Genomic DNA, 17030 nt, shown 5'->3' on the forward strand with positions numbered 1-17030 from the left:
ACCTCTTTCCAGGATTTCTCTTTCACATGTTGATGATGAAGATCTGAGTCCTACTTCCGCTTTTTGAATATGTTCCCGTTTCTTAGGATTTCCACTGAACCCAAATGTCTTAGATCTTCAGGCCCAGTCCACTGTCCATAGTCCTAGAAATGTTGCTTGAGCTTGAGGGAATGGCACAAAATCACAGTACAGTGCTGTTTCCCATGCCATGTCCAAGTCTTCAAGAGTGGCCAAGTGATTCTGTGGACCATTCCTCAAGTTCAAGAAAGTTCCAGAACTTAAGTTAATTTGATGTCTTGAGAGAGTCATCTGTGTAAGCGTTTTTAACCGGTATGTCTAGGAGATCACCAGTGATTTTGTGGGTTGAGAGGGGGGTCAAAGGTCATGCCAGGCTGGCCGGTCCGGAACAGGGAAGCAAGGAGACCTGGGTAAGGGGAGAGACGCTTTGGCTCATGGAACCATGCTGTCTGGGCTCCCCGTGTAGATGCTGCTTCAGCCTCCACCTGCGCCATCTCCTCTGTACCTCGTACTGTACCTGTGTTTGGAGGGGATGGGGATGGTGTATCATCGAGCACTAGTTAATCAGGGCTGCTGTCTAATATTAGCAATTGCACATTTATACCACTTATTTCAACTTGCATAATAGTTTTGAGAAATGGGCAGAAAACCTACCTCCCCATTTAGAAAACAGTAAAGAACAGCAACTCCAAAGCCCTGGAAAGGAAGAAAGGGGGATTTAGACATCAAATAGTATTCCCGCAAAGTAAAAAAAAAAAAAAAAAAAGTAAAGTCAAAATTACCTGTGTTGATGCAAGAGCCAGCTCAACAAAGGTCCATATTTTGTAAGTTAAACCACTGACTTTGATGGGTAAGAAGGCAAAGAGGATGTAGTACAAACCAAAGAGGGTCACCAAAAGAAAAGTCGATTTGGTAAGTCTCCTGAAAATATCCAAGGAAAATATGCCATTTTACAATACACAAAAGACACAAATCAATACTGTACACATGTTTTGAGAGATTTCATTAGTTTGCCGTTGTGCTGGTCTTTCAGGTTTGACTGGGCAACGCTTACAGAAAGTTAGCACAGGTACTGTAACACTCGTAAGCAATTAAGTTATTTATTATTTTAGCCTACAGAATAAACATCCTTGAAATCCTTTGGTATTAGTACAGTATGGCCATGTTGACAACTCACTTGTATTGGCTGAATTCATTTCCATGCATGTCTGGCATCCGCAGTTTCCCCACCAGAATTCTTATGATACTCAGAAAAAATACCAAATTAATCTGCAATGAAATGGCAACAAATGATTACCGTATGGAGTGAAACTAATATTTACATTATCAGTTATAAAAAACGAATTGTATGTCACATACACCGGATACAATGGGTGGAGACTTACAGTGAAAATGCTTGCTTACGAGCCTTTCCAACAATGCAGTAAAAAATAATAATAATACAAGAATGAAGCTACAGTGCATTTGGAAAGTATTCAGAACCCTTGACTTTTTTTTTAACGTTACAGCCTTACTAAAATTGATTAAATAGATTTTTCCCCCCTCATCAATCTACACCCTATAATGACAAACCAAAAACAGGTTTTAGAAATGTATAAAAATATTCACTGATCACATTTACGTAGGTATTCAGACCCTTTACTCAGTACTTTGTTGAAGCACCTTTGGCAGTGATTACAGCCTCGAGTCTTCTAGGGTATGACGCTACAAGCTTGGCTCACCTATATTTGGGGAGTTTCTCCCATTCTTCTCTGCAGATACTCCTGCACTGTCTTGGCTGTGTGCTTAAGGTTGTTGTCTTGTTGGAAGGTGAACCTTCGCCAATGTCTGAAGTCCTGAGCGCTCTGGAGCAGGTTTTCATCAAGGATGTCTCTGTACTTTGCTTCATTCATCTTTCCCTCGATCCTGACTAGTCTCCCAGTCGCTGACGCTGAAAACATCCCCACAGCATGATGCTGCCACCACCATGCTTCACCGTAGGAATGGCACTTGGCATTCAGGCCAAAGAGTTCAATCTTGTTTCCCATGGTCTGAGAGTCTTTTGGCAAACTCCAAGCGGGCTGTCATGCGCTTTTTACTTAGGAGTGGCTTCCGTCTGGCCACTCTACCATAAAGGCCTGATTGGTGGAGTGCTGCAGAGATGGTTGTCCTTCTGGAAGGTTCTCCCATCTCCACAGAGGACCTCTGGAGCTCTGTCAGAGTGACCATCGGGTTTTTGGTCACCTACCTGACCAAGTCCCTTCTCCCCCAATTGCTCAGTTTGGCCGGGTGGCCAGCTCTAGGAAGTCTTGATGGTTCCAAACTTCTTCCATTTCAGAATGAAGGAGGCCACTGTGTTCTTGGGGACCTTCTATGCCGCAGAAACTTGTTTGTACCCTTCCCCAGATCTGTGCCTCGACACAACCCTGTCTCTGAGCTCTACGGACAATTCCTTCGACCTCATTGTGTGTAGATTGATGAGAAAAATGTATTTTATCTATTTTAGAATAAGGCTGTAATGTGGAAAAAGTCAAGGTGTCTGAATAATTTCCAAATGCACTGTAGCAGGGAGTACCAGATCAATGTGCAGGGGTATGAGGCACAGTATTTGAGGTAGATATGTACACGAAGGCAGGGTAAAGTGATTAGGCATCAGGCTACATAATAATAAAAGTCAAATAAAGCACAGAGTAGCAGCATATGAGGGTGTATGGTTTTTCTTGTGTACAAAACATTAATAATAAGGGATCATAGCTTTCACCTCGACGGTCTGTCATGGAGACAGACCGTCGAGGTGAAAGCTATGATCCCTTATTCATGTCACTTGTTAAATCCACTCCAATCAGTGTAGATGAAGGGGAGGAGACAATGGATTGAGTATGTGTGCCATTCAGAGGGTGAATGGGCAAGACAAAAGATTTAGGTGCCTTTGAATGGGGAGTGGTAGTAGGTGCCAGGTGCACCGGTTTGAATGTGTCAAGAAATTTAAGCTGCAGGGTTTTTCATGCTCAACAGTTTCCTTTGTGTATCAAGAACGCTCCACCACTCAAAGGACATCCAGCCAACTTGACACAACTGTGGGAAGCATTGGAGTCAACGTGGGTCAGCATCCCTGTGGAATGCTTTCGACACCTTGTAGTCCATGCCCCGCTGAATTGAGGCTGTTCTGAGGGCAAAAAAGGGGGGGGGGTTCAACTCAATATTAGGAAAGTGTTCCTAATGTTTTGTACACTTGGTGTGTGTATGTGTATATACAGTACCAGTCAAAAGTTTGGACACCTACTCTTTCAAGGGTTTTTCTTTATTTTACTATTTTCTACATTGTAGAATAATAGTGAAGACATCAAAACTATGAAATAACACATATGGAATCATGTAGAAACCAAAATGGTGTTAAACAAATCAAAATCTATTTTAGATTTTACATTCTTCGAAGTAGCCACCCTTTGTCTTGATGACAGCTTTGCACACTCTTGGCATTCTCTCAACCAGCTTCATGAGGTAGCCACCTTGAATGCATTTCAATTAACAGGTGTGTCTTGTTAAAAGTTAATTTGTGGAATTTCTTTACTTCTTAATGCGTTTGAGCCAATCAGTTGTGTTGTGACAAGTTAGGGGTGGTATACAGAAGATAGCCCTATTTGGTAAAAGACAAAGTCCATATTATGGCAAGAACAGCTCAAATAAGCAAAAAGAAATGACATCTTTAAGGTCAGTCAATCAGAAAATTTCTAAAACTTTGAACATTTCTTCAAGTGCAGTCACGAAAACCATCAAGCTCTATGATGAAACTGGCTCTCATGAGGACCACCACTGGAAAGGAAGACCCAGAGTTACGTCTGCTGCAGAGTTCAGAGGTAAGTTAATTAGAGTTAGCTTCACCTCAGATTGCAGCCCAAATAAATGCTTCACAGAGTTCAAGTAACAGATACATCTCAACATCAACTGTTCAGAGGAGACTGCATGAGTCAGGCCTTCATGGTTGAATTGCTGCAAAGAAACCATTACTAAAGGACACCAATAAGAAGAGACTTGCTTCGGTCAAGAAACACGAGTAATGGACATCAGACCGGTGGAAATCTGTCCTTTGGTCTGATGAGTCCAAATTTGAGGTTTTTGTTTCCAACTGCCGTGTCTTTGTGAGACGCAGAGTAGGTGAACAGATTATCTCTGCATGTGTGGTTCCCACCGTGAAGCATGGAGGAGGTGGTGTGATGGTGCTTTGCTGGTGACACTGTCAGTGATTTATTTAGAATTCAAGTCACACTTAACCAGCATGGCTACCACAGCATTCTGCAGCGATATGCCTCTCATCTGGTTTGTGCTTAGTGGCACTGTCATTTGTTTTTCAACAGGACAATAACCCAACACACATCCAAGCTGTGTAAGGGCTATTTGACCAAGGAGTGATGGAGTGCTGCATCAGATGACCTGGTCTCCACAATCACCCAACCTCAACCCAATTGAGATGGTTTGGGATGAGTTGGACGACAGAGTAAAGAAAAAGCAGCCAACAAGTGCTCAGCATATGTGGGAACTCCTTCTAGACTGTTGGAAAAGCATTCCATGTGAAGCTGGTTGAGAGAATGCCAAGAGTGTGCAAAGCTGTCATGAAGGCAAAGGGTGGTTACTTTGAAGAATCTAAAATATATTTAGATTTGTTTAACATTTTTTTTGTTACTACATGTGTGTTTTCATAGTTTTTATGTCTTCACTATTATTCTACAATACAGAAAATAGTAAAAAATACAAACTGAATGAGTCAACACAGAAAATAGTAAAAATAAAGAAAAACTGAATGAGTCAGTGGAAGATAGGGTCATTGCACATAGTTAATTAAATGGTTACCCGGACTATTTATGGCTATTTAGCAGTCTTATGGCTTGGGGTAGAAGCTGTCTGTCGGGGAGATGATGCTCCGGTACCACTTGCTGGACTGTAGTAGAGTGAACAGTGAACTTTGGTGGGTGTCTTTAGCAATTTTTCGGGCCTTCCTCTGACACTGCCTGATATGGAGGTCCTGGGGCCGTGTTGTGCCGAAAATCTCCCCCCTGACMRRAMCCCCCCCCCCCCCCCCCTTCTAATTTCCTTAATTTTGTGGCTAGAGGCAAAAAAAATCTGTGGCACACATAAGAGTCAAATACTTTCTATAGAACAAACTTCACGTCAGGATAGGCAACCGAAATGAATAATGAATGTATGTGTGTTATATTAAACATAGAGGAACCGAAATGAATAATTAATGTATGTGTGTTATATTAAACATAGAGGAGGGAATTAAATGTTGGCAAGCAATAAACATTTCAGAACAACTATGGCTGAATTATTATCCTTACACTTTCAAAAACACTAGTCGAATAAGACATGGGAGAGATGACGAATTTTGGCAAAGAGATTTATTTATAGACTAATACAAATCAGTAGCGGATTTAGGTACGGACGACATGGGCCGCCCTGGGCGGCATAGGGCGCCCCCGCGTGCGGGCGCTGAAGGGGGGGGTTCGCCCAGGGCGCCATACAAGCTACAACTGCCACATACACTTGAAACAAATAGCCTAAACGAAAACTGCAGACAAAAATGCTTTCTGCTACTAAGATCAGTGAAATGTAGTCTAAACTGACAACGGAGTGCAGAGCAGAAATCTCAACTAGCAAGCAACTCGCAGCAATGAAGAACACGAAGGTGGGGAGAATTCTGGAAGGGGGGAGATTTTTGGCACAACGCCGGATTCAGGTTTCTTAAAAGAAGTTCATAACATAGTATGTGCAATTCCTCAAAATGTTCTTTGAAATTCATTGTTTTCTTAGGAACTTCGTGAATATCTTTCATAAGAACTTCGTAAATATCTTACGTGGCATTGACATTAGTGACATGCTTGAAACCAGTAAATAAGCCCATGTGACAGGGATAAGATTTGGCCCACTATAATAGTGTTGATAATCACATTTTAATACATTTATTTATTTGCGTTATGTCTAGTTGTTGTTGTTGTTGGCTCGCGAACGCGTTATGCACAAAAACAAACGTCCTTTTTTTCACACATTATAGCCATCAGACTAGCTATATCAAAACCAAAAATGGATAACCTCAATATGGTTGGATGGTTCAATAAAAACTTCAGCAAACAAGAGTTTGAAGTGATGGACGAAATAGCAGCCAGGAAAAGGTTGCTGTTGGGGACACCCAATTGCGGCGTGTAATAAATATCATTTATTATAACACAAGCATATTTGCTAATACATTGTTATAACTAACCTCTTTCCAAACAGGGTTTCTCACAAACTCATAGCAGATACGGAGACCCACACACACCCAGAGACAGATGGCTGACACAGGCCTTTTCATAAAGACTGATAAGAAAAGTGGTGCCTGGTACTGSATATCACGAGAAACTGAGACCCACACACACCCAGAGACAGATGGCTGWCACAGGCCTTTTCATAAAGACTGATAAGAAAAGGGGTGCCTGGTACTGCAGATCACGAGAAACTGAGACACACACATACCCAAGGACAGAGGGCTGACGTAAACCTTTCATAAACACAGATAAGACAGGAACATCTACGCACACACAAAAACTCCTCTTCAGTCTGAACATTTTACAGAGACACACAGAAATGTCAAAATAGGAACATCTACGCACACACCTAATCTCCTGTTTTAGCTGAACATTTCTGAAGACAAAGAACTCTACTCAGAGCCAATGGGACAGTGATACTGGCCTGAAGGAGACCTCGCCCAACTCATCAGAACCAACCAGAGGACCAGAACTTCCAGACTCAACCTACTTTCTGTACTGTATAAAATGTATATGCACTCTGTTATCTGGGCTTCTTTCAGAGAGTTCCATTTGAGCTTGATGAAAGGGTCCGTGCACGCTATTTCAGATATTTTTACCTCTGAATAAATTGCTTTTAATTAAACCTAATCCACCCTGTCCAGAGTCTCTACTTCGTCTCAGTTCTCCAGTAAACTTGTTTTATCAACAGGCGTCACTGCAGAGACCAAAAAGAGAGGATGGGCGAGAGTGGCAGAGTGTCTTTGACGTCGGGGGTATGGCAAGTGCCATTGAGGCCGCCGTAAAAAATAGTGGTCCGACATCAAGTCGGTTGCTAAGAAGAGGGGAGCTGAGAGGCCAGCTGGAGGAGAGAAGGTGTTGTCCATGATAGGAGAGACGGTTATTTAGGTAGTTACGTTAGCTAGCTAACACGTAACGACATTATAGCCAACATAGCTAACAACGCTAACGTTAGCCAAGTTCTTCTTTGCAAATTGACAAGCTAACGCTCGCTATGTAACACTTCTAGAATATTGTAATATATTATTCATTACTAGCTAGCTAGATAATGCGCATTGAATTAGTTTTCTTGCTGTATTTAAATGTCCGGTAGCCAACTGTGTCGGTGGCAGTGGCGCAAGAAAACGTTCATGGTTACAAAAGTATCCATTCGTCAGAAGACAAGGGTTTAGCTGTCCTAAAGCTAAGAACATTTCCAAGAAGAAATCCTAAAACATTATTTTCAAGAATCCCATTTCTTAACTTTTTTATTAGGAAGAAACGTAGGGGAAACATTTACATTTCCAATAACTTTGAGGAATAGCAACTTTGCTTAACTATCTTTACAAGTCTATAGTTAAGGAAAAAATGGCGGTTAAGAAGACATTTCTTCTTAAGGTTTTGTGAATCCGGCCCATGGATGGCAGGGAGCTCGGGCCCAGTATAATACTAAGCCTTCCGCACCACCGGCTGTAGCGCTTTGCGGTCTGGGGCGCTGCATTTTCCATATCAAGCGGTCATGCACCCAGTCAAAATGCTCTCTGGTGCAGCTGTAGAACTTTTTGACTATCCGAGGGCCCGGCCCATACCAAATATTTTCGGCCCAAGGGGTAAGAGACATTGTTGTGCCCTCTTCACGGCTGTGTGGATGTGTGTTTACACCATGTTAAATTCTTAATGATGTGGACGCCAAGGAACTTGAAACACTCAACCTGCTCCACTACAGCTCCGTCATTGTGGATTGGGATATGCTCTCCCCTCTCTCCTGCAGTCCACGCTCAGCTCCTTGGTCTTACTGACGTTGAGGGGGAGGCTGTTGTCCTGGCACCACACTGCCAAGTCTCTTACTTCCTCCTTGTAGGCTGTCTCATCACCATTGGTGACCAGGCCTACCACCGTTGTCGTCAGCAAACTTGATGATGTTGGAGTTGTGGGTGAACAGGGAGTACAGAAGGGGACTAAGCACACACCCCTGTAGGGCCCCCGTGTTGAGGGTCAGCATGGCGGAGGTGTTGTTGCCTACCCTCACCATCTGGGGCCGGCCTGTCAGGAAGTCCAGGATCCAGTTGCAGAGGTTCAGTCTAAGGGTCCCGAGCTTGGAGCGGAATATGTTGTTGAACGCCGAGCTGTAGTTTATGAACAGGAATCTCACATAGTTATTTCCTCTCTTGTCCAGGTGGGAAAGGGCAGTGTGAAATGCAATTGAGAGCATAATCTGTGGATCTGTTGGGGCAGTATGCTAAATGGAGTGGTTCCAGGTTGTTTGGGATGATGGTGTTGATGTGTGACATGACCAGCCTTCCAACGCACTTCATAATTACAGATGTGATGTGCTACAAGGTGATAGTCATTTAGGCAGTTTACCTTGGAGTTCCTGGGAACAGGTATAATGGTGGTCAGTTTGAAACATGTTAGGATTATAATCTGGGACAAGGAGAGGATGAAAATGTCTGTGAAGACACTGGTCTGCGCAAGCTGTGAGAATGCCACCTGGTATTCCATCTTGAACAATCTTGAACAATGCATTGGCCTAATCATTGGTTATCAACAGCGATTGATGCACTTACGATTATGAAGAGTAGGACTGGTAATCTGAGAATCCACCAAACCCAGTCATGTACCCTTGTCTCCCAGCAGCTTGAGGAGAAAGGGAAACATATTCATGTATGTGAACTATGATGATGCAATTGTCATCTGTTTAAAATAGTCTATGACATCCCATTAATCTGTATTTTACCCTTCATCCTCATAGAAGTATTTTGCCAAGCCCCAGGATACAATGACAATCATTGGCAAACCTATGTAGAAAAACAAAGCAAAAATGGTTTAGTTAAATCCAATCCTCTCATTTCAGTTAATAGTTCACTATCAAGTCTGTCTCTTAACAGATCAAAATGACATGACATTGCTAGATGACATTGACATGGTATCAGTAGTGTTGTTGTAATGTAGAGTGGACAGGTGTCCGTACCCCAGCCCAGGATGATGTACCACCAAAGGTGTTTCTTCTTGGAGAAGAAGGAGAGGCTGACCAGGGTGTGGAGGTAGTGTCCCTCCACCAGCAGCCAGCTGTAGTTAGCCATGATGCAGTAGTTGGAGAACATCACCACTAACTTACACACCACCTACAGGATATTGAATCAGAAAATTACACTGCTCAAAAAGGAACATTTAAACAACACAATGTAACTCCAAGTCAATCACACTTCTGTGAAATCAAACTGTACACTTAGGAAGCAACACTGATTGACAATAAATTTCACATGCTGTTGTGCAATGGAATTAGACAAAAGGTGGAAATTATAGGCAATTAGCAAGACACCCCCAATAAAGGAGTGGTTCTGCATGTGGTGACCACAGACCACTTCTCAGTTCCTATGCTTCCTGGCTGATGTTTTGGTCACTTTTGAATGCTGGCGGTGCTTTCACTCTAGTGGTAGCATGATACGGAGTCTACAACCACACAAGTGGCTCGGTAGTGCAGCTCATCCAGGATGGCACATCAATGCGAGCTGTGGCAAGAAGGTTTGCTGTGTCTGTCAGCTAGTGTCCAGAGCATGGAGGCGCTACCAGAAGACAGGCCAGTAACTCAGGAGACGTGGAGGAGGCGTAGGAGGGCAAACAACCAGCAGCAGGACCGCTACCTCCGCCTTTGTGCAAGGAGGAGCAGGAGGAGCACTGCAGAGCCCTGCAAAATGACTCCAGCAGGCCACAAATGTGCATGTGTCTGCTCAAACGGTCAGAAACAGAATCCATGAGGGTGGTATGAGGGCCGAGTCACAGGTGGGGTTGTGCTTACAGCCCAACACCGTGCAGGACGTTTGGCATTTGCCAGAGAACACAAGATTGGCAAATTCGCCACTGGCGCCCTGTGCTCTTCACAGATGAAAGCAGGTTCACACTGAGCAATGTGACAGACGTGACAGAGTCTGGAGACGCCGTGGAGAACGTTCTGCTGCCTGCAACCTCCTCAGCATGACCGGTTTGGCGTGGGTCAGTCATGGGTGTGGGGTGGCATTTCTTTGGGGGCCGCACAGCCCTCCATGTGCTCGCCAGAGGTAGCCTGACTGCCATTAGGTACCGAGATGAGATCCTCGACCCTTGTGAGACCATATGCTGGTGCGGTTGGCCCTGGGTTCTCTAATGCAAGACAATGCTAGACCTCATGTGGCTGGAGTGTGTCAGCAGTTCCTGCAAGAGGAAAGGCATTGATGCTATGGACTGGCCCGCCCGTTCCCCAGACCTGAATCCAATTGAGCACATCTGGGACATCATGTCTCGCTCCATCCACCAACGCCACGTTGCACCACAGACTGTCCAGGAGTTGGCAGATGCTTTAGTCCAGGTCTGGGAGGAGATCCCTCAGGAGACCATCCGCCACCTCATCAGGAGCATGCCCAGGCGTTGTAGGGAGGTCATACAGGCACGTGGAGGCCACACACACTACTGAGTCTCATTTTGACTTGTTTTAAGGACATTACATCAAAGTTGGATCAGCCTGTAGTGTGGTTTTCCACTTTAACTTTGAGTGTGACTCCAAATCCAGACCTCCATAGGTTGATAAATTTGATTTCCATTGATAATTTTTGTGTGATTTTGTTGTCAGCACATTCAACTATGTAAAGAAAAAAGTATTTAATAAGAATATTTCATTCATTCAGATCTAGGATGTGTTATTTTAGTGTTCCCTTTATTTTTTTGAGCAACAACAATATGTGGATACCAGTGGATCTGTGCAGGGCAGTCAAGTTCTTCCACACTGATCTCGACAAACCATTTCTGTATGGTCCTCGCTTGTGCATGGGGGAATTGTCATGCTGAAACAGGAAAGGTCCTTCCTTAAACTGTTGCCACAAAATTGGAAGTACAGAATCATCTATAATGTCATTGTATGCTGTAGCGTTAAGATTCCCTTCACTGGAACTAAGGGGCCTAGCCCGAACCATGAAAAACAGCCCCAGACCATTATTCCTCCTCTTTCAAACTTTACAGTTTGCACTATGCATTGGGGCTGGTAGCATTCTCCTGGCATCCGTGAAACCCAGATTCATCCGTCAGACTGCCAGATGGTGAAGCGTGATTCATCACTCCAGAGAACACGTTTCCACTGCTCCAGAGTCTAATGGCGGGGGTCTTTACACCACTCCAGTCGAYGCTTGGCATTGCGCATGTCAATGGCCGAGCAGTCGCCTGCTCTGCCATTGAAACCCATTTCATGAAGCTCCCGACGAACAGTTGTTGTGCTGACGCTGCTTCCAGAGGCAGTTTGGAACTCAGTAGTGATTGTTGCAACCAAGGACAGACAATTTTTTAAGTTGACCGGGGCAGCTCTAGCAGGGCAGAAATTTGACGAACTAACTTGTTGGAAAGGTGGCATCTTATGACGGTGCTTCGTTGAAAGTCACAGACCTCTTCAGTAAGGCTATTCTACTGCCAATGTTTCTCTATGGAGATTGCATGGCTGTGTGCTCGATTTTATACACCCGTCGGCAACGGTGTGGCTGAAATAGCCGAATCCACTCATTTGAAGGATTGTCCACATACTCTTGTGTGTATATAGGAGGGGTATTTTAGTATGTCCATATCATAACAACTTTTTTCAGTAGTTACAAAAGTGAGGTATTCCACTTTCACACACTAAATTACTAATGTCTCTATCAATGTGTTCATCCATTCACACATGCATTGACAGTCACTACAAAGTACAGTAGATACGTACTGGGTAGTCGTCACAGTGGTAGAAGTCTTCATCGGTGAAGAGCACAGAGTCTTTGATGAAGATGAAGGTGGCACGCAGGATGAAGGAAACGAAGAGTTGGATGTGGATGTAGTTTCTGGTGCAGTGCAGTTTCCTAGACAACAGGAAAAGTGTAAAAGCAGTTTGAAATGTCCTCCTTGACCAACATGCTTTTGTAATATGTTTAATCCCCCACTGAGACCCAATATTAAGATACGCATGTTGATTACAGTGTAGTTTATTGGGTACCAACATGGATTATATTTCTTTATCATAACAGTTCTTAGACTTGATTCTCTGTTTCTCACCTAAAGAGACAGAGGATGGTGATGGCGATGGTGAGAGAGATTAGAGAGAGAGCGTAGCCTGCTGTGTACATTGTCTTCACGTAGAGGAAGTACATGTGGGAGTCATGTGACTGGGAGGAAAAAGAGGCCTGAGGTAAGAATTGTTTTACATAAATTGTCCATGTATTTTTAAATCAATGCTCAACACTTATATGGCTTTCCCTTATTTTTAAGTAATTGTCCTGAATCAAAGACAAAACCAGTAATGTAGCACATACTAAAAGTACACATGTACCCACCTCTCCAAGTAAGTGTAAGGTTTCGTTGAAACATGCATGCTCGTAAGGAGGGAATGGGTCCGTCCAGCCCGTGTCTGTGCAGTTCCGGGACACTTTACCTGGAAAATCATACAGCCTCATCAATACTTACTTGCTGTACTGTTCAAATAAACTAATTATGGCCAGCAAAATAGTCAGCATCAGAGTAAAAAACCTTGACCATAGAACAGACCTAAGATTTTCTAAGACTACATAGTACGCAGTTTCAATCTCTCAGGTATTTTAGTGCAGGCAGTCGTTATTGCAGGATTCATTTGTGTTATGTAAGGTTGTCATAAATCACTACATGATGAAGCTGTTTCCACAAGCAGACCTTTTATGAACTCTATACCACTCCTCTGTTCTTTTAGTCGATCGCCTGTATGAGCATCAATCGACAGTTTATGATAGAAAGACAAACATTTTTGTATTGAATGGAAACAAATGATCTTGGTGGTGGATCATTAACTAACTAACACACTCATAACAGCCAGGCGTGGGGTGGGGGTCTAACACATCATAACAGCCAGGGGTGGGGTGGGGGTCGAACACATCCTAACAGCCAGGGGTTGGGTGGGGGTCTAACAAATAACAGCCATGGGTTGGGTGGGGTCTAACTCATCGTAACAGCCAGGGGTGGGGGTCTAACACACACATCGTAACAGCCAGGGGTGGGGTGGGGGTCTAACACACACATCATAACAGCCAGGAATGGGGTGGGGGTTCCTCACCTTCTGATTTGAAGAAATTGGGACAGTTCTGTGATGCAGTTTCCCCTACAAAAGCAGGAGACCAGCAATTCAAAGTGTCCACATACCCTTGCAGTCTGAATAAGAAAAACAAATCAGGTACTGTTTTCTTTTATCTCTCAAATTATAATCAAAGTGTGTAGATAATTTTTTTAATGGGGGGGGGGGGGGGCTATCTATTTATTTATTTTTTTGTCATTTAGCAGACGCTCTTATCCAGAGCGACTTACAGTAGAGTGCATACATTTTATTACATTTTACATACTGAGACAAGGATATCCCTACCGGCCAAACCCTCCCTAACCCGGACGACGCTATGCCAATTGTGCGTCGCCCCACGGACCTCCCGGTTGCGGCCGGCTGCGACAGAGCCTGGGCGTGAACCCAGAACCCAGGCTGTGTTTGGTGGTTTGTTGTCATGCATTATAAGGCAAACAGTACAACGGCAGTCCTTGTTTGGTCGTTGTGAATAATTTACATTTTAGTGATTTATACTCTCTTATCCAGAGTGACTTACAAGAGCAATTGAGGTTAAGTGCCTTGCTCAAGGGCACATCAACAGATTTTTCACCTAGTCGGCTCGGGGATTCGAACCAGGAAACTTTTCGGTTACTGGCCCAATGCTCTTAGGCTACCTGCCGCCCATAGTCCAGTAATAACAAGAGGAGCAAGACAAACAGCTCTGATAATCTGATGAACTGTTCTCACCAACATGACAGTAATGTTGAACTCAAAGTGGGTAACTAACTACAACGATAATGCTGTATGTTGAGATGTAACCTACTCTATACTGCCACTAGAGGGAAACCTAGTCCACTGTCAAACTGGCTTGGTTCCCAGTGATGCGCTGATGTGTGGTGCTGTTTCAGATTTTGATACCTGTGGGACTGGAAATGATTTTACTCTTATGTTGTATGCATATCATATAATGCCATTAAATAAACAAATTCTAAGAACATTGACTATTATGGAATAGAGAAGGAACATGTTAACCTATATTTGTTTAGCTTAGGAAAACGTGACACACCATGCTGGGTATGAATTTCTAAGGAGGAAAAATACAAACGGTCTCATCTCACCTGGTTGGGGAGTTTTGGACACATTATGCAGTTGCAACTCATGAAGGCACCGCTCCTCCTCTCTAATAAGTATGATGTACGGCTCACAGTCTGCTTGAACCTTTCATAGTTAAAAAGAAAAAGAAGGTGTGCATGTGTCATCTCCCCATAGCCTACAGTGCCTTCAGAAGGTATTCACACCCCTTGACTTTTTCCACATTTTGTTGTTAGACTGTATTTAGAATGGATTAAATTCAGTTTTATGGTCACTGGAATTAAGAGGAATTATGTTATTTTTTTTTTTTTTACGTTTACAAATTAATAAAAAGCTGAAATGTCTTTAGTCAATAAGTATTCAACCCCTTTGTTATGGCTAGCCTAAATGAGTTCAGGAGTAAACATTTTCTTAACAAGTCACATAATAAGTTGCATGTTTTTTTATTTTTATGACTACCTCATCTCTGTACCCCACACATACAATTATCTGTAAGGTCCCCCAGTCGAACAGTCAATTTCAAACACAGATTCAACCACAAAGACCATGGAGGTTTTCCAATGCCTTGCAAAGAAGGGCACCTATTGGTAGATGGGTAAAAATGTTAAAAAGCAGATATTGAATATCCTTTTGAGCACGGCGAAGTTATTAATTACACTTTGGATGGCGTATCAATACACCCAGTGACTACAAATATACAGGCGTCCTTCCTAACTCAGTTGCTGGAGAGGAAGGAAACCACTCAGGGATTTCACCATGAGGCCATTGATGACTTTAAAACAGTTAGAGTTTAATGGCTGTGATAGGAGAAAACTGAGGATGGATCAACATTGTAGTTACTCAACAATACTAACTTAATTGACAGAGTGAAAAAAGGGAAGCCTGTACTGAACAAAAATATTCCAAAACATGCATCCTGTTTGCAACAAGGCACTAAAGTAATACTGCAAAGAATTTTGCAAACAATGTACTTTTTGTCCTGAATACAAAGTGTTATGTTTGGGGGAAATTCAACACAACACATGGAGAGTACCACTCCATATTTTCAAGCATAGTGGTGGCTGCATCATGTTATGGGTATGCTTGTAATCGTTGGAATGGGCACAGGCAAAATCCTAGAAGAAAACCTGGTTATGTCTGATTTCCACCAGACACTGGGAGATTCATTCACCTTTCAGCAGGAGAATGACAGAAAACATAAGGTCACATCTACACTGGAGTGTTCCTGAGTTGCGGAGTTACAGTTTTGATTTAAATCTGCTTTAAAACTTATGGCAATATCTGAAAATGGTTGTCTAGCAATGATCAACAACCTATTTGACAGAGTTTGAAGAATTCTGAAAAGAATAATGTGCATATGTTTCACAATCTTGCTGTGGAAAACTCTTAGAGAGACATACCCAGATAAGACTCACTGCTGTAGTCTCCACTAAATGTGAAAATAATATACACCGAGTATACCAAACATTAGGAACACCTTCCTAATATATATATATATAAATAAATATTTTTACAACATTTTAGATTTTTTCCCCCGCTTTTATATTAAAGTATTGTGTAGATCGTTGACAAAAAAAAAAAATGTATGCCACTTTGTAACAACACAATTTGGAAAAGGTTAAGTGTGAATACTTTCTGAAGGCACTGAGTGCACAAAACGTAAAAATAAGTATTCCTTAGTTTCTAATTTTCTCGAAATCTAAAGGCATACCCTTCAACCTAGATTCTCTTTCCATGACATAGTAGACTGCCCAGGTGTAAGCTATGATCTATTATTGATGTCACCTGTTAAATCCACTTCACCTCAGTATAGATAAAGGTGAGGAGACAGGATGATTGTGAAGCCTTGAGACATGGATTTTGATATGTGTCAATTCAAATGTGAATGGGCAAGACAAAATATTTAAGTGCCTTTGAAAAGGGTATGGTAGTAGTTTGAGTATGTCAAGAACTGCAACACTGCTGGGTTTTTCCACGCTCAACAGTTTCCCGTGTGTATTAAGAATGGTCAAACAGACATCCAGCTAACTTGACACAATTGTGGGAAGCAATGGATTCAACATGGGCCAGCATCCCTTTGGAACGCTTTTGACACCTTATAGTCCATGTCCCGACAAACGGAGGCTGTTCTGAGGGCAAAAGGGGCTGCAACTCAGTATTATGAAGGTGTTCCTAATGTTTCATACACTCAGTGTATATGTATGTACCATTGCCAAACATGCCCAGCTTTTTCAAACACGCGTGTGCATTCTTACCTTCAAGTACATGCCCAGTAGGATTCCAATAATTCCAATGTGCATTTTGTCAGTCACAAGCATCATTTACCCAAAAAATGTAACCTAAGTATAGACTTGAATAAACTGTAAACTGACTTTCGGTACTAAAAGTCTGAAATAGTCGTCCTATTCAAAGCAGCAAGTCATCAATCAGCATCCACTGGCTTTGTCCAAACCAACTGCATGTGTTTTGTTTGTGCGGTTATTACACCTGACCTTTTTATAATATACTAGTACCAAAGACAACACAGTATGAAGATAGGCAGAAGATGCTTCTCCAATTGAAATCCCCGAAAACGCTTGTAGGCGAGGTCATGGTGATGTTGGCTCGCTAAA

The 17030-nt window shown here is 42.7% G+C and overlaps 1 protein-coding gene across 1 annotated transcript; it reads right to left on the reverse strand.

Annotated features, from left to right (window-relative positions):
• Positions 1-305: 305 nt before the first annotated feature.
• On the reverse strand, positions 306-16891 carry LOC111953365 (secretin receptor). Its single transcript, XM_070435553.1, is given in 14 exon segments — positions 306-535; positions 673-714; positions 801-939; positions 1196-1287; positions 8843-8912; positions 9013-9073; positions 9247-9400; positions 11995-12127; positions 12321-12430; positions 12599-12696; positions 13348-13422; positions 13425-13442; positions 14445-14544; positions 16674-16891. Coding segments are annotated over 14 exon segments (1311 nt in total). The 5' UTR covers positions 16740-16891; the 3' UTR covers positions 306-382.
• Between the last annotated feature and the right edge of the window lie 139 nt (positions 16892-17030).

Source organism: Salvelinus sp. IW2-2015, linkage group LG27, assembly GCF_002910315.2.
Source record: "Salvelinus sp. IW2-2015 linkage group LG27, ASM291031v2, whole genome shotgun sequence".
NCBI lineage: Eukaryota > Metazoa > Chordata > Actinopteri > Salmoniformes > Salmonidae > Salvelinus > Salvelinus sp. IW2-2015.